This window comes from Mastomys coucha, unplaced genomic scaffold, assembly GCF_008632895.1.
Source record: "Mastomys coucha isolate ucsf_1 unplaced genomic scaffold, UCSF_Mcou_1 pScaffold7, whole genome shotgun sequence".
Classification (NCBI taxonomy): Eukaryota; Metazoa; Chordata; class Mammalia; order Rodentia; family Muridae; genus Mastomys; species Mastomys coucha.
In genome coordinates, this window is record NW_022196913.1 from 104,944,112 (window position 1) to 104,969,594 (window position 25,483).

Consider the following 25,483-nt stretch of genomic DNA (forward strand, 5'->3'; position numbering starts at 1 on the left):
ATATATATATATATATATATATATATATATATATGGAGAGAGAGAGAGGTGAGTTTGTGTGTGTGTGTATCATACATAAACATGCACATATATACAAAATTCACTTGTGTCCCCAAAACATTTCCCCCAGAAATAGGACATAATGTCAGAGTTCATGAGGCCCAAATACAAACCAAAGCAATTTATAGAAGTATGGAGAGGCTATGAGACCCAAGAAAACAGTGTGTCTCGTGCACACAGCCCATTCGCATGTGATCAGCTTAGCTAGTGGATGGACCTCAGCATGAGCTAAACCAGTCTGCAGAGAATTAGGCCAAGACAAGGCAAGCGAAAAACAAGCCATCAGATGCTGTCACACAGGGCCCAGGGAGCTGAGAAGAGCCATTGGCAAGCCAGTAAAGGCCAGCTTTGGCTGTCCATGGTCACTATCCTAGGCCACCGAAGCCAAGCAGAACAGTGAGTCCAGTCTTGCCTCATTTGCTCAGCTGTCAGGAGGTATCTAGGCTTGTGTATGATTGGTAAACACTAGAGCTACATTCAAAGAAACTTTTTAAAAATGTGTCCAGGCCAACCTAAACACAGGGATGGGCACAGTGCCCTCTACTTCAAGAGGTTCCACTATTTCAGTTGCCCAAACATTGCCCTAATGGAGCTTGAACAGGTCTGGTGAAGGAAACATCATGTTTACAGGCTGATGGGCTTGGGTTTTCAATCTCTGCTCCACTTCTTGCTGCAACCAGCCTTGGGTCACACACCTGAGGATCTTCTTTAAATCAGCCTTAAGCAGGGAGGGGTAAGCAGGGGGATGATAACTGTGGTTTTTGCTTGCACCCTGGAAATCATCTCAGCCCTGTCCACTGCCATCCTCCATAGGCCGGAGGTCTCATTCCAGGACCTCCCTACCATGCATGTTGCTATTGTGGGAAATGGAAAACAGCATAGTGCATGGGGTTAGAAAACCTGAGCTGGTGTCCAACCCTTTTAAACCTCAGAGTCCTCAATAAGGACAATGCGATGAAGAGTGGGGACCCCTGTGGGAATTCAGGTTGTCACATGCTTAGATACAGTAGGAACTTAGTGGAGGCCAGCCATCCTGGCATGTGTGTGCCTCTATCCACCCATCTGCCCACTGACTCAGAACAGTGCGAAGATGAGGTTATAGGGCCCAAGCCACGTTCCTACTCCGACAAGGCCACAAATGCTGAGAGGCATGAAGGAGCATGGTGGCTTGGTGGCTGCGAGTCTTTTAGCTATAAGAAGCCTAGCCAGGTCTCACCTGAACTTTCAAGTGAGGCTAGAGAAGCACTGGCTGCTTCCCCTCACCCATGACCAGACCTCTGAGAAAGTAGGAAGACTAAATGTCTGCAAAGAGGGGCCCCACCTCTGCTGATGGATAATGCATGGTCATCATAGCCCCGATCTTCCCTTAGTCTATGTGGGACAGTTTGATCAGCTGCCCATGTGTCCCCATTAACCAGTCTACAGTGATGGTATTTCCTAGGTGCAATGGTATTTGACTTTGATTACACATTAGACATAATCTAGAAGGTTTTAAAGAACACCAATGCTGAGGAAATCAATGCTCCAGCATCTAGGCCTGTCACATGTTTTGTAGCCTGGGTATCAGCATTTTTAAGTTCTCTGAGTTCCTGTAAGCTGATGGAAGGAAAGAAGGACTGCTTTGCCATTGACTCCAGAGCCCTGGACTGATGTCTTTACAGATAAAGGCAGAACATAAGCTTCAGCCTTTTCACCATCAACGCACATGCGCGTGCACACACATACACACACACACACACACAGAGAGAGAGAGAGAGAGAGAGAGAGAGAGATTCATATACTCATGCACATATCTACACACATAGACACACATGTCTGTGTAAACAAATACATATACAAACTAGCATATGCACATGTGTGTGCACATTCACATGTACACATATGAACATACACATCTTCCTGGCATTTGAGGGAGTAGCAGGGTCCCTGAGAATGCACAGCTCAAGGGCCTCCTCATATCCTGTTTCCCGTTTCCCCTTCCTCTGCCTGATCATCCTCCTTCCTCTCCTCTCATCTCCCTCCTCTTCTGGTGTCAGGTAGAAGGAAGGAGGCTGTGGGTTTGCTGTTTCCACTCTGTCGTTCACCAGCTCTTTAAGCCAATGAATCCCTTCCTCTCTCTCAGACCTCTCCTGTCCCTGTGAAGTAAACAAAGCTCTCCTGATGAAGTCATCATTGGAGACCTGAGTGAGATCATGGACCAGAAGCTGTATCAACATGTGCCAGCACCTGCTTCCTGGCTATTCAGAAAATGGTAGCAACAGAGAGATAGGTGTACACACCCTGAGAATGCTGCTCACTGGCCAGCTTGCATACCAGTGTCGCCTTGCAGAGACTGTTTTTCTATACATAACAATGGAAGCAACGATGTGTTTCCTAACAAAACAAAATGTGCCATGAAACACACAGTCATCACTCCTGCCAGGTATCCTGATGCTTCCTGCTAGACACCACCCCTACCAACCCCAGAGACAGGACAGAGTTACTGCAATCAGCAGACTCTTAGCTGCCCCTTCACTGTGGGCATTCTTGTTGTCCCAGGACCCCCCTGCCTACAGTTCCAGATACTATCCCCAAGGAACACATAGCGCCAAGCTTAGAATCTGATCCAGTAGTTTGCCAAGCCACAGAAGGACAGCTTGCATAACCAACTAGACAGTCATATCTCATGTCTAATGAAGACTCCTGCCCCAGTCTCAGCTCCTCTAGAGATGACAGATCACATTTTCTTGGATTGAGTACAAAGTGCTGGAAGTCTTCCTTGACTCCTGAGAGTCTTTGCCAATATGTCTGGAAGCTGAGCTTTCTCCTTGCTTTGGTTTGAGAAGCCACCAACCTCTGCTTGGGTCACTGAAGTGCCATCGTGTAGCCTTCTCATCTATTGCGTACTTAGCATCCCAAGTTTTCTTGTGAAGTATATAATTCATCTCATCCATTCAAGTTACTTACTGAAAGCTGCTTGTGCCGAAAAGAACTATAGACACTGCAGTTCTACATATTCCTCTGAAACAGAACGAAGCTGTCTCTGGTCTTCCCCAACACATACCCTTTTCTTGTTCCCTTCCTGTCCTACACCCCTACCCCAAACTTCCAAGCCTGCTCCATCATCAGACTCTTACACCTATAGTAGATGTCCTCCCTAGCAGGATGAATGTCATCAGCAACTGGGTGCCTCCCTTTCCTTCTGGTCTTTGCAGAAGGAAGCCCTCTCACATCTACAGGATATTCCTGGTCTACTTGCTCTCAGTGCACAGCTACATGTACACCCAATACCCCCTCCCTGTTCCCTTATCTCCCAACACTTATCACAGTGGCTGTCACCATCAACAGTCACTCCTTTTGACCATTGGATCATTTCCCCACTTTATCAGGAGGTCTTCAAGGACCAGCCCACTGTTGTTCTTTCCAGGATTGAGTCCCCAGCTCCACAGGCTGAGGAAGGCAGCCCACTGCAGTCCTAGGTCCCAGCTTCTTGTGTATGCCTTCCTCCTTTGGACAGGCATGCTCCAGTACCAGTGTTGGGAACATGGTAGGACTAAAGATGTCTGAGCTCTAGCACTAAGGTGCTAGACCCTCCCACCCAACATCCAGCAAGGTCTTCAATGGCTGTCTTCTGATGTCATGAAGCACCTTCACAGTACCCTCTCTCCCTTTCTCTCTGTTGTATCCCACCTCTTCACGTGGCCCTCTTTTTGTCTTTGGGTTGCAGCCGGCTGATATGTGGGCCAGGCCCTCTTTTCTCACATGAGCAATTTCTTGGCATGACATCTTAGGCAGAGGGAAACTGCACAGAAGTAGCTTGGCACGGAGTCCATATCTCCTGGCCTGACCTGTCTGCCACCTGTGTTTGCAGAGGTGGTCGGTGTAGGCTGTGTCCTGGATGGTGTGCGCTACACCAATGGCGAGTCCTTCCAGCCCAACTGCAGGTACAACTGCACCTGCATCGATGGCACGGTGGGTTGCACACCACTGTGCCTGAGCCCCAGGCCCCCACGCCTCTGGTGCCGCCAGCCCCGGCATGTGAGAGTCCCTGGCCAGTGCTGTGAGCAGTGGGTGTGTGACGATGATGCAAGGAGACCACGCCAGACTGCACTGTTGGACACCAGAGCCTTTGGTAAGTGTGGGCAGGGGCAAGTGGAATCCCTGAATATCACAGAGCCCCTAAATTCATAATGTTCTCTTCATAAATCAAACCCCCAGGCTGTTACTCTCTCCACAACCTACCAGTTATATGGCCTTAGGGATGTGCTGTCTGGGACCCAAATTCTCTGTCTATAAAATACAAATGACACAATCTTTCCTGCCTACCTTATGGGCTTCTCCCAGCTTAAAAGCCTGGCATGACATTTTCAGTCCTCTATTATCTTATTAAAGTATCCCATGGAGTGGGTAGGGACCTAAAAAGAGGAGCAGCTGACAGTGCCTAGGAAGGAGTAGATGGACTTTCCAGATAACTCAGGGGTTCTATTGCTATGGTCATATGAGCAGATAAAACTTTATCTAGGTAAGCCTGATAAGAAGAAGCCCTGTGAGGGAGGACAAGGATGTGATTTATTCACCATTGCCTACTGGAGCTTGGTGCACTTGCCTGATATTTGGAAACAATCCAACTGGTGTTTGCAGATGTAGGCTTTTGGTTATAGGTGGCTGGATAGATGAATGAATAGATAACAGATAGATGATGAGTGTGTGCTGTACCAGCAATATGTAGGTATATGGATAGATGCCTAGAGGAGAAATGGTAGGAGAAGGGAAAAGAAATGGATAGATGGATGGATGAATATAAGATGAATGAATGGATAGATGAGTGGATGGATAGCTAAATCAAAGGGTATATGGATGTATGCTTGGAGAGTAAATCTATTATATAATAGATGGAAAACAGATATGTGGAACTAGATAGATAGATAGATAGATAGATAGATAGATAGATAGATAGATAGATAGATGCTATATAATTACAATTGATGGATGAGTGATAAATAGATAAAGGATAGATATATTCAGATGGTGTATGATTGGATGATGGTGGATATTTATGCATAGTTAGGCTTTTGAACTAGGGCGGAGGGGACAGCGGTGAGGAAAGGATAAGGGCAAGAAGCAGGGCTGGAGTACACCTCAAAACCGGGCATCTGTGCTGCACATGGCATATTGGGAAGAATTAAGATGACTTCCTGGGGCTGGCCAGTGCCCAGGAGAGAATACAATCAAGGAGAATGTTTAGGGAGATGGTGGGCTGTTTGGCATGAGCACGTGAGTTTAAGGACCGCTCAGAGGGAGAAATGTCCAGTGAGGGCAACCTCACAGAGGGAGGCCCACAGGAAAAGAGCTCTGGTTAGATCAGCTGCTGGCAGTTGATATGTCCTGGGAATAGCATACACAGTGAGACAGAGGATCCTGGAGTAGAAGGTTAGGGAGCATGACTTTTGAGGAGTGGACAAGAGAAAAGAAAGCCAGGGACTATGAAGAGACAGAGTCTGGGGAAATAAGGAGAATCCAAGAGAATTTGACACAGTGGCCACAGAATGCAGACACTGCTGGAGGAAAATGCCTCTGAGGTAGGTGACCCCAAAAGACAGAAGACTGCTTATCACTGGGCATCAGGGTGCTAATGTTTTTAAAATGTCTAAGTGTGTGGGTTTGCTCAGAGCCTGTGCAGAGCTGTGTTCTTAGCTTTGGTGCCAGCAGCACTTAGGATTAAAAGGTTTTGTGGGTTGTTGTTGTTGTTGTTTTGTTGGGGGAGGAGGGGTATTACAGGCTTGGCAGCGTCCCTATCCAGTTCCTTTAGATGACAGCAACACTTCCCCAAGTTGTGACCATCCTTAACAAATGTGACTTAGGGGACAAAATCTCCCACATGGAGAAACAATGTGGTAGAGATGGAAGCCAGTAGTAGGAAAGGTTTGGTCCCTGGTAGCTCAGGGAAGCATGACAGCTCTTTCTGCTAAAACTGCCTTCAGTCTAGCACAATAGTCCCTGGGTGGGGGAAGGAGGCAGAGGCTGCCTGGCCATTGTGTGTGACCCATTAACCCAGTTCTTAGCCATCCCAGGCAGAGGCCCTGCGGATATGGAGGAGACCTAGAAACCAAAGCCCTTTATCCTCTCATCCTCCCTGGCAAATCCCTGCCTCCATGCCTGCTACAGGCTCCCAGCCAGCTCATCCCAGACTGCTTGCTTCTATCCTTGGATGCCTCCATTGCTTTCTCTCTTCTGTGTGTGGCGCCCTCCCTATGTCAAATTCACTCACCAGCAATATTTGCTGCATACCTGAAGCTCCAGGGATTGTATGAAGAGCTCAATGTTATTACCCTAAATAGATTCCTCTCTTCCCTTCCCCATTTTTTGATTACCTTATCTGTCTTTGCTCTTATTCTCTTCTGTCTTTCTTTCTCTACATCTTTGTCTCTCCATCTCTCTATCTGTCTCTGTCTGTCTCTCTGACTCTGTCTTTCTGTATGTCTGTCTGTCTTTCTCTCTCTTTCTCTCTCTCTTTTTCTCTCTTTCTTTCTCTCTCTCTTGTATGTGTTTGTGTGTATGTGTATGATTCTCTCTTTGTCTCTCTGCCTCTCCCCAACCTCTTTCTTCCATTTCCTGTGAGAACACAGATGGGATGTTTGTCTGTCTTTCTGTTCCACCTTTCTGCAGGCTGTTCTGCCTCACCTGCCATCTATCTGCCTGTTTCCCTCCATAGCTCACCATGCTCCTCTGCTCACCTCTGGCTAAGCATGCACTGATCATCAGATGCTAGGCTTTGTATGTTCATAGGACCAGCTAGGAGCAAATAATACAACAGGTCCATAGTTGAGTAACAGGACCAGCTGGCATGTACAGGGCTTCACTAAACCAGGGACATCTGACGCATTGTCACATGCGTGACTCTGTCCTCTTAGACCCCAGACATGGGAATTCTGTTCTTGATCTCTTTAATATCGAGGAATTGAAGCCTATAGGTGAGAGCCAGCTCCCTGGATCACACAACTTGCAAACTAGTGTAGTGTAGAGAGGTGAACCCGAGAATTATGACGCAGAAGCCTATGGTCTCTTCAGCTACTCCCTTATGAAATTACTGAGATGAGATGTCAGGTGCTAGGATGTGGGACTCCCCTTTGAACTTTCACACATATACTTCATTTCTGAGGAGCTGTGGGGTGGACAGTGTCTTTTTTTTTTTTAACAGATCCTGCTCAGTGCCTTGCAGAAACATGACATAAACTCAGTCAAAATCTACATCCTTTTCCAGTAGCCCCACAAGGTAGATATCCTTCTAATAGGATGACTAAGGCCCAGCAAGAACTGTGTGAAGATCACATAGCTTGTAGGTGTTCACTGTATTGCTTACTTTTCTGGTTACTGTAGCAAAATACCTGAAGAAAAGCAATATACGAGAGAAAATGTTTGTTTTGCTTTGCATTTTAAGAAGACATGCAGGGACTACAGAGGTGGCTCAGGTTTCAAGAGTGCTTGCAGCTCTTCCTGGGGACCCAGTTTGGTTCACAACTGCCTGTAACACCAGTTCCAGGGGTTCAAATGCCCTCTTCTGGTCTACCCCGGGACAAGCACACACATGGCATACATACACAGACATAGACACACACACACAAGTAAATATAGGTGTAAAAATAATATCTCATTTTGAAAAACGTGAAAGAAATGAATGAAAACAAAAAGAGAAATCACCCATCATAGTGGGCAAGGTAACAGGGCAGGAGGTGGTGTCTAGTCACGTGACATCCAGCCTGGAAGGAGGGAGAGATGAATATTGGTGCTCAGCCCACTTTTCCCTTTCTCTTTTGTCTGGAACCCCAGTTCGTGCCCATAGTTAAGGTGCGTCTTCTAATTCACTTAACCCAATGTAGAAAATCCTTGCCAGGTATAGCCAGTGATCTGTCTCTTAGGTGGTTCTAGACCTTGTCCAGTTGACAGTCAATAGTAACCATCATAAAGACCTGGGGTCCACTCGGCTCTAACGATGAGTTTTCTTCTGTGATTTTATGTTCCATCCCTTGGTCAGAAAAGAAAATGTTATGGAGAACAATGCAATCCCCCACCTGGGTGTGCCTGCTAAGTAGAAGGCAGTTAGTCTTCCGGTGGGGAGGAACGGCCCAATTCTGTCTGTCTGTCTCTGTGTCTTTGTCTTAATCTTTTACCTATCCATTGGTCTCTGCCTCTTTCTGAGTCTCATGAATTCTAAATGTTCCCCCCCCCATGGTAATGGTGAGGCCTGGGGGAGCTCATGGAGGCTACAGACTCATGGGTACTGTGATGTCCCTCTACAGCAGCTTCGGGCACAGTGGAGCAAAGGTACGAGAACTGCATAGCCTACACTAGCCCCTGGAGCCCCTGCTCGACCACCTGTGGCCTAGGCATCTCAACTCGGATCTCTAACGTCAATGCCCGGTGCTGGCCAGAGCAGGAAAGTCGCCTCTGCAACCTTCGGCCATGTGATGTGGACATCCAACAACACATCAAGGTAAGTCCAGAACGGGGGTAGGCCCCTTGGTCAGGTACAGGCATGCTGAGCATGTACAGCTGGCTTGAGCCTCACTACTAAACTTCTTGGGAGTGACTTATAAGATAGAAATAATAAAAGGGGCCTGGCAGGCCTGGGATTGGGGCTGCTAGGCTAGTCCAGGATGGATTCCACTGAATGGATGCTTTTGGAGTTCCCATCCTATCAGAAGCAAGGTCACTCCAAGGAGCCATCCAAAGTGTGCTTTGTGTAGTGATTCTGAAGGATCTGCACCATCTTTCATCCCCTTGGCTCCCCACTGACATAGGCGCAGGCCAGCTACCTAGGCAATGGGAGGACTGTGAACTAGAGCTTGAAACATATTCAAATGCCTCTCTGCTGTTAGTGTTCCCAGCTGTGGCCAGTCTCCAGCTACCGTTAAGCTGCAGTCCCTTTCCCATGAATATAACATTGGTATTAACCCCTGAATCTCTCCCAGCTTTGACAGTCTAAGATGATATAAATACAGCATCAAGAACCTTGATACTAAAACTGCACAAGGCTGATTTCAGCCCTGGACTTTAGGCATCAGTCTTCCTTGTCTAACTCCATACCCTCTACTCAATACGCTTAGTGGTTGGCCAACCTGATGTCATATCAAGCAAAGACAACTTGTCAGGGCTCATCCCTGGCTCCGATTATGGATGGAGCAGGGTGGGTTCCACAGATGCTGAGAAGAGGCTACCCTGCTTCCTAATGTCATCAGCAGACATGGGGCTTGCTCTTTAGCCTTAACCCAGCACCTTGTCACCATTCCTTCCTACTCTTCGCACTCTGCTGTGCCAACCTTTGGTGCTAGCAGGTCCATGTTGAATGTCTCCTAATTAGAAGTATGGGTGTGAAAGACCCAGTAGAAGGAGCAATAAGAACAAGAACCCTAATCTGGGCTCTAAAAATCTATCACAAGTCTGGGCCCTTCACTAGAAGCTCACGATTCCTCTCCCATCTCTATGATCCTCTACCCTAGGTAGGTTTGTTCCCCCAATTGGCTAATCTACATGCCCCACCCACACTAGATGTGCTCTGAGCCCAGCTCTGTTGTGGTACTGATACTAGAACCTAACACTAGCATAGGGCATTTAGTAATTGCCTATTGTATGCCAGCTTCAAAGTTATATTATCAAGATACAGAAAGAAGCCCAAGTATCAAGGTGCCCACAGCCCCATGGATGGCTAGAATTGTATTTGAATAATGTCAGTGCTATTGAAAATGCTATACGATGATAGCATGTTTGAAAAAGAGAGGCAGTGGGCTAGAGGGGACAGATGAGAGCAAAATATACTTCTGCTTAATCTTGGAGTCCCATGTCAGCTCAGCCACTTGCTAGCTGGGAAGCTTGGTTAGCTAAAAGAGACTTCTTGTGCTGGTGACACTGACATATGGGCTCCAAAATGGCAAAAAATCAGGGGAGAAGGGAGACTGCTATCTGTGATATCTGATCTCAGCATAGTCATGCCCTTCTATAATCCTTGGCTTGCCTGTGTCATGTGGCAAGGCCTTGTTTTGTTGGCTGATGTCCTTCCTTGCTTAAAGACTGTGAATCTGGAGCAAAGATGATGCTTGCCATGCACAGTGATGGGAAGGGAGGATTTGGTGCTTGGAGGGAGCAAGATGGATATACATCCGCAGTACTAACCAAGGCTCCTTTCCCTTTCTGAAGGTAGGGAAGAAATGCCTGGCTGTGTACCAGCCAGAGGAGGCCACGAACTTCACTCTCGCAGGCTGTGTCAGCACACGCACCTACCGACCCAAGTACTGTGGAGTCTGTACTGACAATAGGTGTTGCATCCCCTACAAGTCCAAGACCATCATTGTTGATTTCCAGTGTCCAGAGGGGCCGGGTTTCTCCCGGCAGGTCCTATGGATTAATGCTTGCTTCTGCAACCTGAGCTGTAGGAATCCTAACGATATCTTTGCAGACTTGGAATCTTACCCTGACTTTGCAGAGATTGCCAATTAGGTAGGTGTGTGGCTCAGGGTATAGCTCCGTATTGCAAAGCAGCCAGCCCTCTGTGGCCCAGGACTTTTCACAATTGAGCCTTATTTCATCTACTTCCTACTCAATTCTGAATTCCCTGATCCTGACCCTCAGTTTCTGTTCCTGTTTTGACCATTCCAATGGCCCAGGAGAGTGCTGCTCAGGCTCAGACAATGGGTTCCTCCTTGGGGACATTCCACATCACTCCAAAGAAAACACATCTTTGACTGTTCACAATGAAAGCCAAGCCTGATCCAGCCAGTCTGGCTCCAGCCTGTGCAAGTTGTCAGAAATCCTGATGGGACTGTCCAAGGAAAAGCATCAGCTGAAGAACCAGTATCACAGACTCCTTCAGACGCCAAGCCTGAGGATGTTGGGATCCTGTCAGATGGATGGATGGGATTGGGGACACAGGATTAAGCTATTATTTTGCCCTTGCCAGATGATACTACCCTGGGTATTTCTGCCTACAACACACCAAAAGTGCTCTCATTCCAAAGATCTGTATATCACAAGTCACCAAACATTTTCCAGGTGGGGACAATAGTTGTGTCGCTTATCATTTTTAAAAGAAGAAAAGAAAAAGAAAAGAAAGTCATTTTCATCAACCCAGCCAATTTCTCCCCTCACCCCATACACTATGAAGGGCTAAAATTGGGTTCGTGTCGTTCAGAAACAATTTGAGAAGTTTTATTTTTGCAGGTAGATGGCAGCCGCCAGCTTATCCCATAGGGAGGGGCAGGGCCAACCAGTCTCACATGCCACAGCTGGTCAGGTCACTGAATTTGCTGCTGGCCAAGTTCTTAGGACACTTAGCCAAATCTGGGCCTCTCTTTCCCTAGGGCTCATGGGAGCTGGTAAGGACCTTAGAGTGACTTGTCTGTTGTCTAAAAAAGTAAGATGAGAAGATGTCCTCATGGCCCTTAAAAGATTCTTTTGAAGTCTACACCAGACCTAACAGAATATATGCATCAAACAAACAAGTGAATCACCCTTCCCTGGCCTGGGTGGCCTCTAGCAGGAGTAGTAAGGCCACAATAGTCCCTGGGCCCAGGACCCATCCGTTCTGTTTTAGTGACCTACTTCAGAGCCTTTGTGTCTGTGAAGAAAAATAAGTCAGTTTTCTGATCTGAAGACAGAAGTTGACCAGCCATTTACAAATGGAGATCTATTTAATAGTTGCAAATGCTAAAGAGTTTGTAAGCCAAAGAGATTTTTCCTAAGTGGTAATGAAGTTGTTACCTATTTTAGTGGTAGAATTTTCTGTCATCATTCTTTTATTGAATGTAGTCTAAGTGCTACCAATTGTTCTCAATATTTGCCGCACGTTTGCTCATTGAAACATGCTAATAACACAGAGGACTTCCCTTCATGATTTCTGTTCTTGACACTGTGAAATATAAGTTCAAAGAGGCTAAGAAATTCAATCAAAGTCACCTATCTGGAGATTCATAGCCGGACAGATTGCCTTCATATTTCCCCTTTGCTTCTGGACCTTCCAAACATGTGAGGGCAGGAAAGTATTCAGAAGTCAGCAGCTTACCTTCTTAATAATGTCTCTCTAGCCCCTTTCATATGAGAGGAGAGTGTATCTAGGTACAAAGGATCCAACCTAAACTGGACAGAAACGGAACATGTGCATCATCCCCTGTGGCTCCTTCTGCCCTGAAATCAGAACTAGCTTACAACATGCTTTTATAAGATGATTCAGTCTGTCCCACACCACACATGGTAGGCATATGGGAGAACTATACACATACACAAATGGATTCATAAATAGGAAAGGGGACTTGGGATTTCCCCTCCTCCCTGAAACTTCCCAACTGCCTGGCCTTATGCAAGGCACACAGTGGTGCTCAAGATGTATTTAAGGAAGAAAACACATCATATATACATTTCTACTTTTCCTTAGAAGCCTTTTCTGCCAGGAGCTCATCTGAAGAGTGAAAAATTCTCTTTACAATGAGGCTTGGTATTTTGAATAAATGTATGTTCATACGTGTAAAAGCGCTTGCATGTAAAGATAAGTTACCGATATGGATTATTAAGTATGTAAATTTTATGTGGTATCGTGTTCAATTTTCTTAGATTAGAGAAATCTGCCTTCACAACTAACTCTGTAAGAACATCCATCGGAGCCATGAGCTAGGGTCTTACCAGGTATCCATCCTCGTTTGGGAAACTGAGCTGAGCATCTTCAACCAAAGGAGTTAGGGTGATCATTGGGAATAGGAGAAAGGGGTGGGCAGAGCATCTCCATTGTTATTAAGAAATGGGCCTGGCATACATAAGGACCAGAGGAACCAGCCATCTTTGAAGCAAGGGAACTTGGATGTAATATAAAGAAGCTCCTTTCTAATAGTCAGAAACAGCCTGTAGTTGTATGGCCTGGTTCAAGGAAATTTGAGGATATCAATTATCGTTAAAAACAAAAGTCCATTTATTGATAGCTTACTTGGTGCTAAACCCTATGGTGCATTTTATCAGGCTATCACTTAACAGAGCCATGTTCAGTACACAACCTTTCTCCATTCAATAAATAGAAACTCTGAAGTTCAAAGGCACTGGGGAGCTGAGGCCCAGACACATGTTTAGTCCATTCTATCGGGGGGAAGAGATCTTGACAGAACCTAAATGATTACTACTGGAGACTCATATTTGCAAGTCTTTAGAAATCCCAACCCCAAATGCTTAGAAACTAAAGAAGCAAGGAGAATGGGCTAACCTTCAGGGAAGAGGTTCACTGTTGCACCGAGAGTGAATTTCTTGGGTGTGCTTACTCATTGGGCAGGGAGACCTGAGCTTACTAAACCTTACAATTAGCATTTGGAGAGCCCTGAGCTAGCACCAACCAAGACCGCTACTCAGTGCTTTACTGACATAGCTTACTTAATCCTTTCAGTGAGCCAGGGCACTACCACTGACCATTTTAGGGCTGAGAAAGCAAAGTCTCCAGGTGTTAAGTGATTTGCTCAAGTTCTTACCAACCGAGGCACTGCAGATAAACCCGGAAGCCCAGTATCATGTAACACACCCTGACGCCCAGCCCATTTTTCCTGTTCCTAAGCCAAAGGCTCCAGAGTCACCAGAGTCAATTTACAGGACAGAGCAGAAATTCTAATTTTGAGAGTGATCAGAGATTGATTAAAGAAAGTAACTTCAAATGATATGATTGTTTGTAAGCACCCTAATTAATTCTGAACTACATATGCATAGAGATTGTGATGAACATTACAGCCTGTGACTATAGCGTTGACTTCTGCCATTTCTTTTTAAAGACTTGGTTTTGACTCAAAGGACCCACAGTGACAGCCCTGAATGGTTGAAAAGCAGAAGGCGATGATTGCCTGTGTGTCCCTCCATATGTTTGTATGTATGTGTGCGTGTGTGTGTATTTGTATGTACGTATCTGTTTTCAAACTGTGATTGACTATTTAAATATTCCTACTGCCATTTTGTAAGAGAATACACATGAAGATACCCCCTTTGAATTTCCTAATAGAGGAGAGCCAGCCCTTGGGCCGCCTGTCACGTTTTGCCACATTCCTCATTTTTCTCATGATCTGTGTAGCAGGGAATGTGTTTGTTCAACCATGATGAGTTTTCATTGTTCAAATTCTTTGTTTACAGCTTTTCTCCTTAAAGCAATAAATCATCAGCAACAGTGACTTCTTTGTTTGGTGGGATTTTTTTTTTCTTCTAAATTCTGTTGTTAGGAGGCAAAGATCAAGGACTGGGTGTGTTTATCTAATATGCAGGTTGGGAGAAATTAAGTCCCAGATATTAGATAGGAGGGAATAAAAGTGGCCTAAGTATTTGAAGATGAGCTTAGAAACATAGATTCTGAAGCCCAGAGGATACCAGTGCCGGGACACATTATTCTTGGACAGACCTCAACAAACATCTACTCATCTCAGATAGGGACTCCACCAGAGACCAAAGTAGGGATAGTGCCAGGGCCTGACTTGGTGGACCAGTTACTTACGGGAGTCTAGAGTAGAGGTTAGTCACAGAAGAGGCTGTGACTTAGGGCTGCTGCATCACAGAAAATGTACCCCAGCAAGAGTGGCAGCTCAGGGAAGTAGGACTTTTCCTATGCGCTGTATGACTTGAAGGCAGTTCAGTAGGTCAGAACATCTCTCATGGGCAGCTCAGTGGATCTGTCTTTTTAAACAACCTGCTGATCAGTCTGTTTTAAGCAGCCAAGTTGGTCTTTGTTTCCTTAGTAGCTCTTACTATTTCCACAGGCTTAGGGGTGGGGACTTGTGTTTCTGGTTAGTTTTAGGGACTTTTTGAGTATCCTGAGTCATTTGCTTCTTGACTCTTAGATTTTTTTTTTTTTTGTCTTAAGAACAAGCCTGTCTTTGAGGCTTAACAAGTCTCTTTTATAACTTCTTGGATTTTTAACAAGCTTCGAGCTTTGGGAGAAAATGTTACATAACAACCAGAGTTGCCAATATACCTAAGCTTAAAGATAAGCGTCAATAGAATGGGGATTTTTAGGATCCACTCCTCCATTCGAACTCTCGCTCATTTATTTAACAGCTTGCTACATTCTTAACTAGATGTTTGGTACCTTGAGGTCAGGGCCATGACTACACAGCATAGTGTCTGGAACATGGTGGAGGCTGGTGAGATAAACGGATGGACAGAGAGTATCTATTACATACCGTCCTCGGTGCCAAAGGGAGTACAGAGAAGCATAAAGCAGGCTGTGAGGTGTCATGGAAAGAGACATTAGGGCTCAGCTGGGTCTTAAAACACTGGGCTCCTTTCTGGCATGCCTCCCTTCACTCTCCTCAACTGGAGAACTCACGAAAGGATAACATCTACCTCTTGGCCGAGTGCACCTTGTATGTTTGATTTTTTTAAACAGAGGACTAGCATCAAGGTAAGAAGCTGAACTTGCAAGCCTAAGGGAACTAAGTTTGATCCTCCCAGAGCCCACCATTAAGAACAACAACAACAAAAAAAATCTGACCATGACAACAGATGTTTATAATCCCAGTGCTTGGGCAGCAGACACAGGTGGATCCCTGGGATTCACTGGGTGGACAGCCAATTTGAACTGGCAAAACCCAGGCTCATGAGAGACTGACTGGAAAGGACAAAGTGCATGACAACTGAGAAATGACAACTGACGTTGACTTCTGGCCTCCACATGCATTCACACATCTGTGCGTATGCACCCATGTGCCATGAACACTAGCTGAGTTGTTGCATAGCAAACGGGGTAGTCGGCTGGCTTATAGTAAGAATTAACATCAATGTATACACCTATACATTTCGTAGTCATTATTTGAGGTAGTAAACATGAGTTGCCATCAACATTTAGTTACGCTCTTTCACTTTACTGAGAAATTGCTTAATCACCAAGTGGTCTTCACAGGCGTATTTTTGTTTTAAGTTGTAACTTTGCATTTACTGACCAGTCTCTCTAAGGCAGGAAGGGCATGGTAGTCCTTTCTGCACAATGTGGTGTTGCTTAGCCCTTTGAGCAGCTGTGCAGATGGCCATGATGAGAAAGGTGAACTCTCGACTGCTTCTAGTCCATCCCTCCCAAAGCAAGCAATATCACAACACAGATCAAGGGGAGACCTGGTTCCTATTTAGAAGAGTCACATGACTTGTTTCCATTAACACCTCTACGCTCAAGTAGAGTTTTCTACTTCTCAGAAGGACCCTCTCTCTTACCACCATGCAGGTATCTGCATGTCCATATTCATCGCCACTCCACTCACAACAAACAGGGAGTGTAAAGATCCTTAAAGCTACATAAGCACAATAGATTTTTACTTACCCATAAGACAGAACAAAAGGATGGAATTTGCTGGGTAATGGATGGAACTGGAAAATATTATAATGACTGAGGCTCAAAAAGAGAAATGTCATGTATTTTTTCTCATGTATGGGCCCAGCTCCTAAGTTTTCATATGTGTATTTATATAGGAATTGTTTATAGATAGATTCCAGGAAACCAGAAAGAGGGCCCTGAAAGGGAAATAAGCTTTAAGGCAGAGAATTTGGGAGGGTGATAGACCTGTGTAGTATGAAAGTGGAAAGCAGAATTCTGGGGATGGAAGGGGATTAAGGTGATGAGGATGGAGAGATTGTGGAGAAGGGGTGTGGAAGAAAAACAACTGAAACTAAGAAAGTATGTAAGAAAGTGCCACAAGGAAGCCTGCTTTGTGAAGTAATCAAAATATAAAGTAGAATTTAAAACGAATGTGTACTTGCAATTGAGAGTCCTGTGGGTGCATCAGACTTGGGGAATGAATGGACTTTACTCAATATTACTCAGTATTATCTGGTTGAAGTTGGAGAAAATGGGATCTGCAGGAAATTGTTAAAACATATGTAGTGATTGCTAGGCAGGGTGGAGATCCTGTCATCCTGCTCCATGGACTAAAGCATAACTTCTTGGGTGTGCAGAATTGAGACCAGCCTGAGCAACAGAGCAGGAAGGACTCTTTCTCAAAAAATAAAATCAGTCTATCTATGTATCTATGTATGTATCTATGACTGTATGTATGTATGTATGTATGTATGTATGTATGTATGTATCTATCTATCTATCTATCTATCTATCTATCTATCTATCTTACTAACTATATATCTCTCATAAATCTGTCATCTATCTCCAGGTATCATCTATCTATCTATCTATCTATCTATCTATCTATCTATCTATCTATCATCCACCTACCTATCCACACCTTAATGACAATGTGTACTTAGAAATTGATGTCCTGCTGGAATCTGGGCTCTTTCCATCACATGTGGATTCTAAGGAGATGCTGGCACAGTCATCTCACCATTTGGTATACTCTATACAGCATATCTCAGGCTCTGCACTCTAAGCCTCATTATTCTGGCTTTTATATAATACAAAAAATATGTGGGTTTCTTCGTCCATTTCAGTAAAATGAGCAAGAGCTGCTAGAAGCAGGCTCACTGATAATATAAGAAATGTCAGCAGAGAAAAGGGAGAGTAACCCAAAACCACATCAAAGCTATTATGTCTTGCAAGTCTGAGCAGGACCATTTAATGGAAGAAGAAAGGCACCTAGAGCCAGTGAAAACCTTTCAGGCCCACAGTGCTGATCCCTGATATTCCACCATCCCCAGACATTGATAGGTGAATGCAGCATGCAGCAGCACTCTTCATATCTGCAAATCTCCTTGCTTCCTAGGAATGCAGGCTATTCAGGAATTACTTCTCAGGGAAACAATGAATGACGATGAGTTCTGTACCAACGGACTTGGCTGTCAATCAATGATGTCACTGTCAATTCGTCAACTCAACTGCACTGATTCTTTGGAACCCATCATAGTTACCTTTCTATTGCTGTTATAAAACACCATCACCAAGGCTCACTTGAGATCTGTATAAAGTTTTCCTCAGCGGGAGGATGGCCACAAAAGTCAAGTCCCCCTTCTTGTGCAGGTACATTTTTATGCTCTTGGGCTAGAGAATAATCTGTCCTGTTGCTCTGTTTTACTTATTTCAGAGACATGGCATCTCTTCAGCCTGGAATTCATCAACTGGGTTAAGCTAACCGGCCAGAGTGCCCCCAGTGATCTTCCTCTCTTGATCTCCCCAGCACTGGGATAACCAGCATGTGCCACCATAAGTATTTTATGTGTGTAGATGTTTTGCCTGCATTTAAGTCTGTACTACATGTGTGTTCTGTGCCTGTGTAGAGAGGGTGCGGATCCCAGGAACTGGAGTTACAGATACTTATAAACCACCATGTGGGTGCTTTAAGTTGAACTGGGTACCTGGCTTTTTTTTTTCTTTGTGAGTTATGGGGAGTTGAATTCAGATCATCACCCTTGCAAGGGAAGTATTTTTACCAACTGAGCCATCTTCCAAGCCTTCAAGTGTCTTTTTTTTTTTTTTTTTTTTTTTTTTTTTTTTTTTTTTTTTTTTTTTTTTTTTTTTTTTTTTTTTTGCATCTTGTCAAGGGCCACATCATAGCATGGGTTTTCAGAGGTGAGATATACCTTGGTCCCCAGTCAGGGTCATCATGTACACCTACACCAGGTGCCAAGGAACTCCTCTGCTTTTCCTCCTCATTTTCTTGGTAGCAAGTTACTTGGCACGCAACACTGGCCCTGCCCCCTCCCTACAGGCTCCCAACTGTTACTTTATGGCCTCTGATAACCAATCATCTGGATGGCAAATGGATTCCTCAGATGGAGAAGCACCCTCAGACAACCTAACCGTGGGTGGCAGCAGGTAGGCAAGCCTGCTGGTGGGACTGTCTCAAAAACAGAAAAATGAAGAGCAATAGAGAGACACCCAATGCCAACCTCAGGCCACCAAATGCACACACAGGTGCAACATGCACACAACACATGCGTACCAAACATACAAAGCAAACACCTCCCATGGGGTGTGAGAACAGGAGTCACTTTTAGTTTTATGTTTCCCTCTTCTTCCAGCTTGCAAAGTGTTCTCTCGTCACTACAGTAACCTGATATGAGGGGCCTGCTCTGTGGTGAGGCTGACTGAACACTGGATTCCTTACTGCAGACAAAAGATATGTCTGCTGCTTGCGTGAAAATGGTGACAGCTTAGATGTATTAGGCTGTAGGCATGCCTAAATTATCCTTGCCTGTTTCTTCTTTCTTTAATATCACTATCAGGAAGTTTAGAAACCTATGTGACAGACAGTGCCATTTCTACACAGTATCATTCTGGGGTAAAGAACTCCAAAAGTCAGGGGCACACAGCAGGGGCTCTGGGTGTCAAGGATAACGTTCCACCCCTTCCTGTCCCATAATGCCACACACACCCTCCTAGGGAAAGGAAAAGACACAAGACAAGCCACTGCAAAGTTACAAATTTATTGGTCTGGAAATAAATACAAACATCTTATTAAGAAACTGCCCTGGAAAGACATATACAGTGATTTCTTGTCAGCATTCAGTCACCCTGGCCTGGATCCCCGATCTTTCTACACAAGGTCAGTGGCAGGCTCCGCGGTAGGAGTTGGCAGGTTAACTGATTCCTTGTCCCTCATGCAGCCTATATGGTGTGACTACTTTCCTCTAACAACTCCAAGATCCTGGAACTCACCAGGCTTTGATGGCTGACTCCCAAAGGCCAGGTGTCTCTAATCTGATCACATTTCCTTATAGGAAAGGTCCAAGGTTAGCCACAGTAAGAATCAAAAGGCAGTAGTATGGAGCATGGGCATTATGCTAGCATTGCTTAGAGAGGCCAATGCTACAAACCCAGTCAGCAGGAGGGGCAGGAGAGGGAAGCAAATCCCCATGGAATGTACAGAATCCAAAACCAGTCCTTCCCACACCAGAACACGTGGTTCTCTCTGAAGAACCAGCAATGGGCCAGTTGAGAGGCATTCAGTTATAAATGCCAGACATCAATAATGAGAGACAAGGTGTGACTCAGTCACACGAGATTCCAGATCACAGCCTAGTGTTCACTGAAATCACACCCACCAGGTTCTAGTACTTGGCCCTAATATTAGTCATCAAAATCCTATGGCCATTCTATCTCCACCCTTCCTGTGCCTAGAGACTCATCCGAGACAAGGACCACTGTCACCTGCTGGGTTCTCTCCCTCTGCCTCAAAGAATGCAACTACAAATCAAAACCATCTTCCCCAGGGACAAAGGTATCACCCACTCATTCACACTGTGGAAACAGAGCCGGGTATAGTGGGGCACACAGGCTGCATAGCAAGAGTCTTAAACCACTGACGCCCCATAGTTGTTGAATCACTTTCTCTATAAAGCCAGGGGGTTGTTACCAGTTTTCCTTGCATGTTAAAAGGTTGCCAGAAAAACGGGTTGTGGGTTTCAGCATCCAAAACTTTAAAATCAAGTGAGCCTAGTAGACTTGTTTTTCCTCTATCTGCCCTAGACCCCGCCTTTTTCTCTCCCTTTCTTGGTTTCCCTTCTTAAAATAAAGCGCCCAACTTTCCTGCCTCTCTCTCCATTCAAAACAGAAGTTTGTTTCCAGGAATGAGTTTAGTGGGGAGGAAACAGGAAGTAGGCAGGCTGGCAGAATGCCTGTGAACCAGGATGCTCGATCAGCCTGGGCTTGGAGCCAGGCAGTGTTACAGCTATCTATTTCTTAGTTTTGGCAGTTTGGTGTCTGAGGGTAGAGAGAGGGTTCACCAGGCCACTTGTTAGCAGAACAGTACTGAACTGCTTCTTGCCTTTGGTCCACCACCACCCACCCTGGTCCCAGGAGGCAGCCTGGAGCAGCCTGGGTCTGCCACCGCCGGAGTTCATTCTTACAAAAGCAGCTTTAGATTAATACCGCATTAGCGTAGGGTGGCAGGCAAGGGATGGAGGTTAAGGGAGAGACCACCAGTCCAAGATGACTGATGCACAGACTGCTTAGCAGGACACCTCCATGGACTTGGGCCCGGCATTGTTTCCGGTGGCACCCGAGTTGGGAGTGATGTTGAGACGGGCATCCTCACTGGTATGGGAGCGGCTACGGGACCCCTCACTGGTATGCGAGCGGCTTCGGGGGCCCTCGCTGGTATGCGAGCGGCTGCGGGTGCCCTCCAGGGATGTTACACTGGAGCCGGAGGCCGTGCGGGACCGCATGAGACGAGTCATGCTGGCAGAAGGCACTGGGAACAAAGAAGACAATATGGTTAGGATACAGGAAGCCTCTACAGGTGTGGGACTCTATCCCTGTCTGCCAGCCATGACAGTCTATCCTACGTGCCCAGCTGAACACCACTTCTCTATTGTCTTCATCCTGGGAGCCATCTACCTTCTGTGCCACTCACAGAGGAGATAGTAAGCCCCGAGATGTGGAAAAGGCCTATAACAATGACACGGCAAGAGACCTGAGACATGACCTGGGTCTGAACTCCAGTTTGTTATGTGCCTATTAGCTGGATGACCACCAGATCATCACACCTGAAGCCTTCCCGTTCCCATTTGCAAACTGAAGACTTTCGTGTGACCCTGTACCCTCCTCTGCAATGTACTCTTCATGGGCAATAGAACATGGAAGCCAGCAAGGCTTGTTCCTGCGCATCCCAAGAAGGACCCCAAGGTCTCACCACATGGTTCCTGAAGAAATGGTAGCAGTCTATCTGCCTTCCAAAAGCCTGCTAGCTATCAAACCTTAGCAAGACCAAAACGGTGCATGCCACGGCAGATGACTGACAGAATGGGATACAAGACAGTCCTCCTCCTATCTGAGGTGGCAGTGTTTCCCCCCCAAATTTATGCTCACCTGAAACCTCAGAATATGACTTTGTTTGGAATACTTAGTTTAGAGCTATTTAGTTAAGTTAAGGTTCCTCTGAATTCGGGTGACTGCTAATCCAATGGCCGATAGCCTGAATAAGAAAACAAGAGGGGGCCATCCCATATGGATGGAGAGATTGGTGATGCAGCCAGAATCCACAGAAGGCCTATGATACAGTCAACAGAATCCAGCAGGTGGGAAAGGGCCTTGAAAAGTGAGCCCAGTCCTGTCCAAACCTTTACCTCATATTTGCAGCCTCTGAAGTTGTGGGAAAAGTGCATTCCTGATGCTTAGGAGCCTCATCTGTGGGAATCTCTTAGGTTACTCACTGGGGTGACTAATGCCACACCCCAGTGAAGCACTGCCCTAGATCAGACACCCAAAATTGGATTAGTCCTTGCTAAGTGGAATTTGCTCCTTAAAGAATCAGTGTTGTTCCTGATTTGTCTGTCTGTCTGTCTGTCTGTCTTCCTTCCTTCCTTTCTTCCTTCCTTCCTTTCTTTATTCCTCTTTCTTTTCCTTTCTTTCCTTTTCTTTCTATTTTTTTGTTATTGCTGTTGTCCATTCATTTTTTGTTTTGAGTAAGGCTCCATTTATCCCAGGTTGGCCTCAAATGCTCTATGTAGCTGGGAAGATGTAGAATTTACTATTCTACTTCTTCTTCATTCCAAATGCTGAAATAACAGAAGCAGGCCATCCCAGAAGAGCCTATTTTTAATTCAGAAAGAATTATGAAGGGTCAGTGCGCAACTGTGGCCCATGTGTTTGTTCCTGAGTCTCTATTTCTCTACCCAAATCTCTGAGTCCTGATGATCTCACCAGGAAATGACAGCTTCCTATGACACCAGACACACAATGGACTAGTCTTATGAGCCCAGCATCACAGGCAGGCAGTCTGTGAGCTGGAACCTTCTCTTTCAGCAACCCCTTTGGGTCTGTGTCTCTCCCTTTTATTTTCTCCTAGATCTGTGGAAAGCTTTGTCAAAATGAACTGAGAGGACAGATGGAAGACAAATTTTGAGAACAAGTAAGGCCTTGCTTTTGCTTCTTTTCCTCCCTGAATACACAGCCAATTGAGCTGTGATTTATGCTCAGCAAGGGAAACCCAACCACACAGGAGTTCTCTCCCATGCCTGCCAGGGAAAGTAGGCTGTGGAGGAAGGTCCACAGGCAAATGTGCTTTGTTGGAGAGAGACATCTAGCAACAGGATCTTATTTAAGGCACTCATATCAGGATGCTTCAGTCTGTCCTGCTGGGAAGCAGGCATAGGGAAGGCTCATATGGAGATTATAACTTCACCAAATAGGCCCACCATTTCTAAATGAATATGTGAGGTCAGGAAGAAACATGAAGTTAGATTTCCCAGCTAAGAAGAATGCAAGGACTGTATCTCCAAGCAATAATCAGGAAAAAGGGAGTAGGACTGCTTTGAGCCAGAGCAACAAATAACATGTCAACCAGGGTCCATCAAGGCTGCTGCCCAGCCGAGCCCACGAGTCCTGGTCAGAGTCTGGCATTTCTGAAAACAGAGGCTGCCTGAATGACAACTCACTCTAAGCTTAAAGCAGGAAGCAGCCAGTCCTTGCAGCAGGGTGCTCAGTCCTTCAGATCCTTGATATAATGATTTAGCAGAGAAATACCCTACCTTCGATCTCAGCACTCTGGGCTCCCCCTTCATAGAGCTCTGGCTCAATTAGCCTTCAACCTCTCTGTGGCCTGCTTAGCCCCCTCCCTTGTAGGATTATTATGATGGTTAAAGGAGACAAAAAAAACAAAACAAACTTATGAATCTTTCATCACCATTATCCCTACGGTTGCTACAACTGCTGGTCTCCTGAGCAAGGATGTGATCAAAATTAGGGGTATTCCTTGTTCAGCTCTTAGTCATAGTTTTTGTTGTTGTTGTTTGGTTTTTGGTTTGTTGTTGTTGTTGGGGTGTTTAAAGAGATAGTCCTGTCTACGGCCATACCACCCTGAACACGCCAGATCTCGTCTGATCTCAGAAGCTAAGCAGGGTCGGGCCTGGTTAATATTTGGATGGGAGACTGCCTGGGAATACTGGGTGCTGTAGGCTTAAAAGAGAGAGAGAGAGAGAGAGAGAGAGAGAGAGAGAGAGAGAGAGAGAGAGAGAGAGAGAGAGAGAGAGAGAGAGAGAGAGAGAGAGAGAAAGAAAGAGAAAGAGAGAGAGAGAGAGAATCCTAGCCTAGAATAGAATAGTGGTTCCTTTCTGTAATCCTAGCACTTGGGAGACTGAGGTAGGAGGACTATTATAAAACCAGCCTTGCCAATAAGGATATGTCTCATTCTTGCATCAAATGGTTTTTAAATGGTTCTCATGTAAAGCTAAATAAATGTCAGAAGAGAAAGGCCAGCACCATCTTAGTTTGCTGTGTGGTGCATGCAGCACAAAACCCAAATTGGGTACTGATCCATTCCTCATTCAACCATGTGTGATTGTTAATACTCCTTTCTTAGACTTGCCTAGTGCTTAAAAGCTGAAGCTAGCTAAGATAACAGAGCCCTCTCCAGCCTCCACTGGCTATGGCATTACCACCCCAACACCTGTCTGTGCCCAAGGTGTAATACTCACTGTATCCCATCCCCTGCACAAAGTACTTGAAGGCCTCAGCAAGCTTGGCAGGCTGTAGGAGAGAAAGAGAGAGAGGTCAATGGCCGGAGATACAGATCATCATGGGCCACCTGTACCTGCAAACCAGAGCTTTGGCCCAAGATGGTGCCAACACGTGTGAATAGGAAAAGCATAGAAACAGAAGAAAAACCAAGGAGGGTTGTGTTGGCCAGAAACAAACAACTTAAACCTGCTTCACAGTTGGAAGAGCATGGGTAACTTGTAAGATTTCTGAGTCAGTGTCCTCAACTGCATATAGGGTCAAGCCATACTCTGTGCTCACAGCCCAGTGTCATGAGCCACATCGCCTGCTAAGGACTCTCTCCAACCACTTCCAGGAAACTTGGCACCAGCCTTACAGAACCAGTATTCCCAAGTGCATGTGACATAGATGAGCAAACAGGGTAGTAGCTACCTGGACCCATGGACCAGAACTAGTAAGTACAGGTGGTATGGATGAACCAGAGGCCTCTGTGCCAGGATCCTTTGTACCCAAGGTGGTTCATGTCAGATTGATGATACGAAGGTTGAGTAAGTAGAAGGAAGGATGGTCATGGGAAAGAAAGGCTGGGGGGATAGAGAAATGGTGGGAAGGACAGAGGGACAGAGAGATGGAAGAAGGAAAGGAAGGACTATGAAAGGAGAGAGGGATGAAGAAATGGAGGGATTGAGGGAGAGAAGGATGGAGAGATGAAGAGATGGCAGAAAGGAAGGAGGGAAGAAGAGATGGTGGAAAGGAAGAAGGGATGGAGGTAGAGGGATAGAGGGAGGGAAGTGGGAAAGAAAGAAACAGAAGGAAGGACTGGAACAAGAGACAAAGAAGGAAGAGGTATACAAGGTCATATTGTGCATCGACTAGGAGATAAAAACAAAGTTGAGGAAGAAGAAAAAGATAGGTGAGAGAAGAAATCAAAGGAAAAGGAAAAAGAATGGAAGGAAAGATAAACAAAATAAATGGCTATGGGTGGGCAGCTATAACACTAGCTGGTTTAACCAGGCTATCCTTGGGTAAGTGATCAGGTGGGGCCAAGGCCACTTTCAGAGCCACTGTTTC

The 25,483-nt window shown here is 45.6% G+C and overlaps 2 protein-coding genes and 1 pseudogene across 5 annotated transcripts in view; 2 read left to right on the forward strand and 1 right to left on the reverse strand.

The window, feature by feature from the left end:
• Ccn4 (cellular communication network factor 4) overlaps nucleotides 1-14,216 on the forward strand; it is a 34,908-nt gene extending 20,692 nt beyond the window's left edge. For 3 of the 4 annotated variants that reach the window (XM_031358878.1, XM_031358875.1, XM_031358877.1), the window contains exons 3-5: nucleotides 3,911-4,171; nucleotides 8,337-8,530; nucleotides 10,231-14,216. In XM_031358878.1, coding sequence (XP_031214738.1) covers nucleotides 3,911-4,171; nucleotides 8,337-8,530; nucleotides 10,231-10,530 — 755 coding nt within the window. In that variant the 3' untranslated portion in view covers nucleotides 10,531-14,216. The remainder of the gene's footprint in view (nucleotides 1-3,910; nucleotides 4,172-8,336; nucleotides 8,531-10,230) is intronic. The other variant, XM_031358876.1, reaches the window with a different exon arrangement.
• A 5,169-nt stretch (nucleotides 14,217-19,385) lies between these two features.
• Ndrg1 (N-myc downstream regulated 1) overlaps nucleotides 19,386-25,483 on the reverse strand; it is a 42,374-nt gene continuing 36,276 nt past the window's right edge. Inside the window, exons 15-16 of the mRNA XM_031358513.1 lie at nucleotides 24,391-24,442; nucleotides 19,386-21,167 (exon numbers count right to left, since the gene is read on the reverse strand). Coding sequence (XP_031214373.1) covers nucleotides 20,926-21,167; nucleotides 24,391-24,442 — 294 coding nt within the window. The 3' untranslated portion in view covers nucleotides 19,386-20,925. The remainder of the gene's footprint in view (nucleotides 21,168-24,390; nucleotides 24,443-25,483) is intronic.
• On the forward strand, nucleotides 23,756-23,874 carry LOC116082821 (annotated as a pseudogene).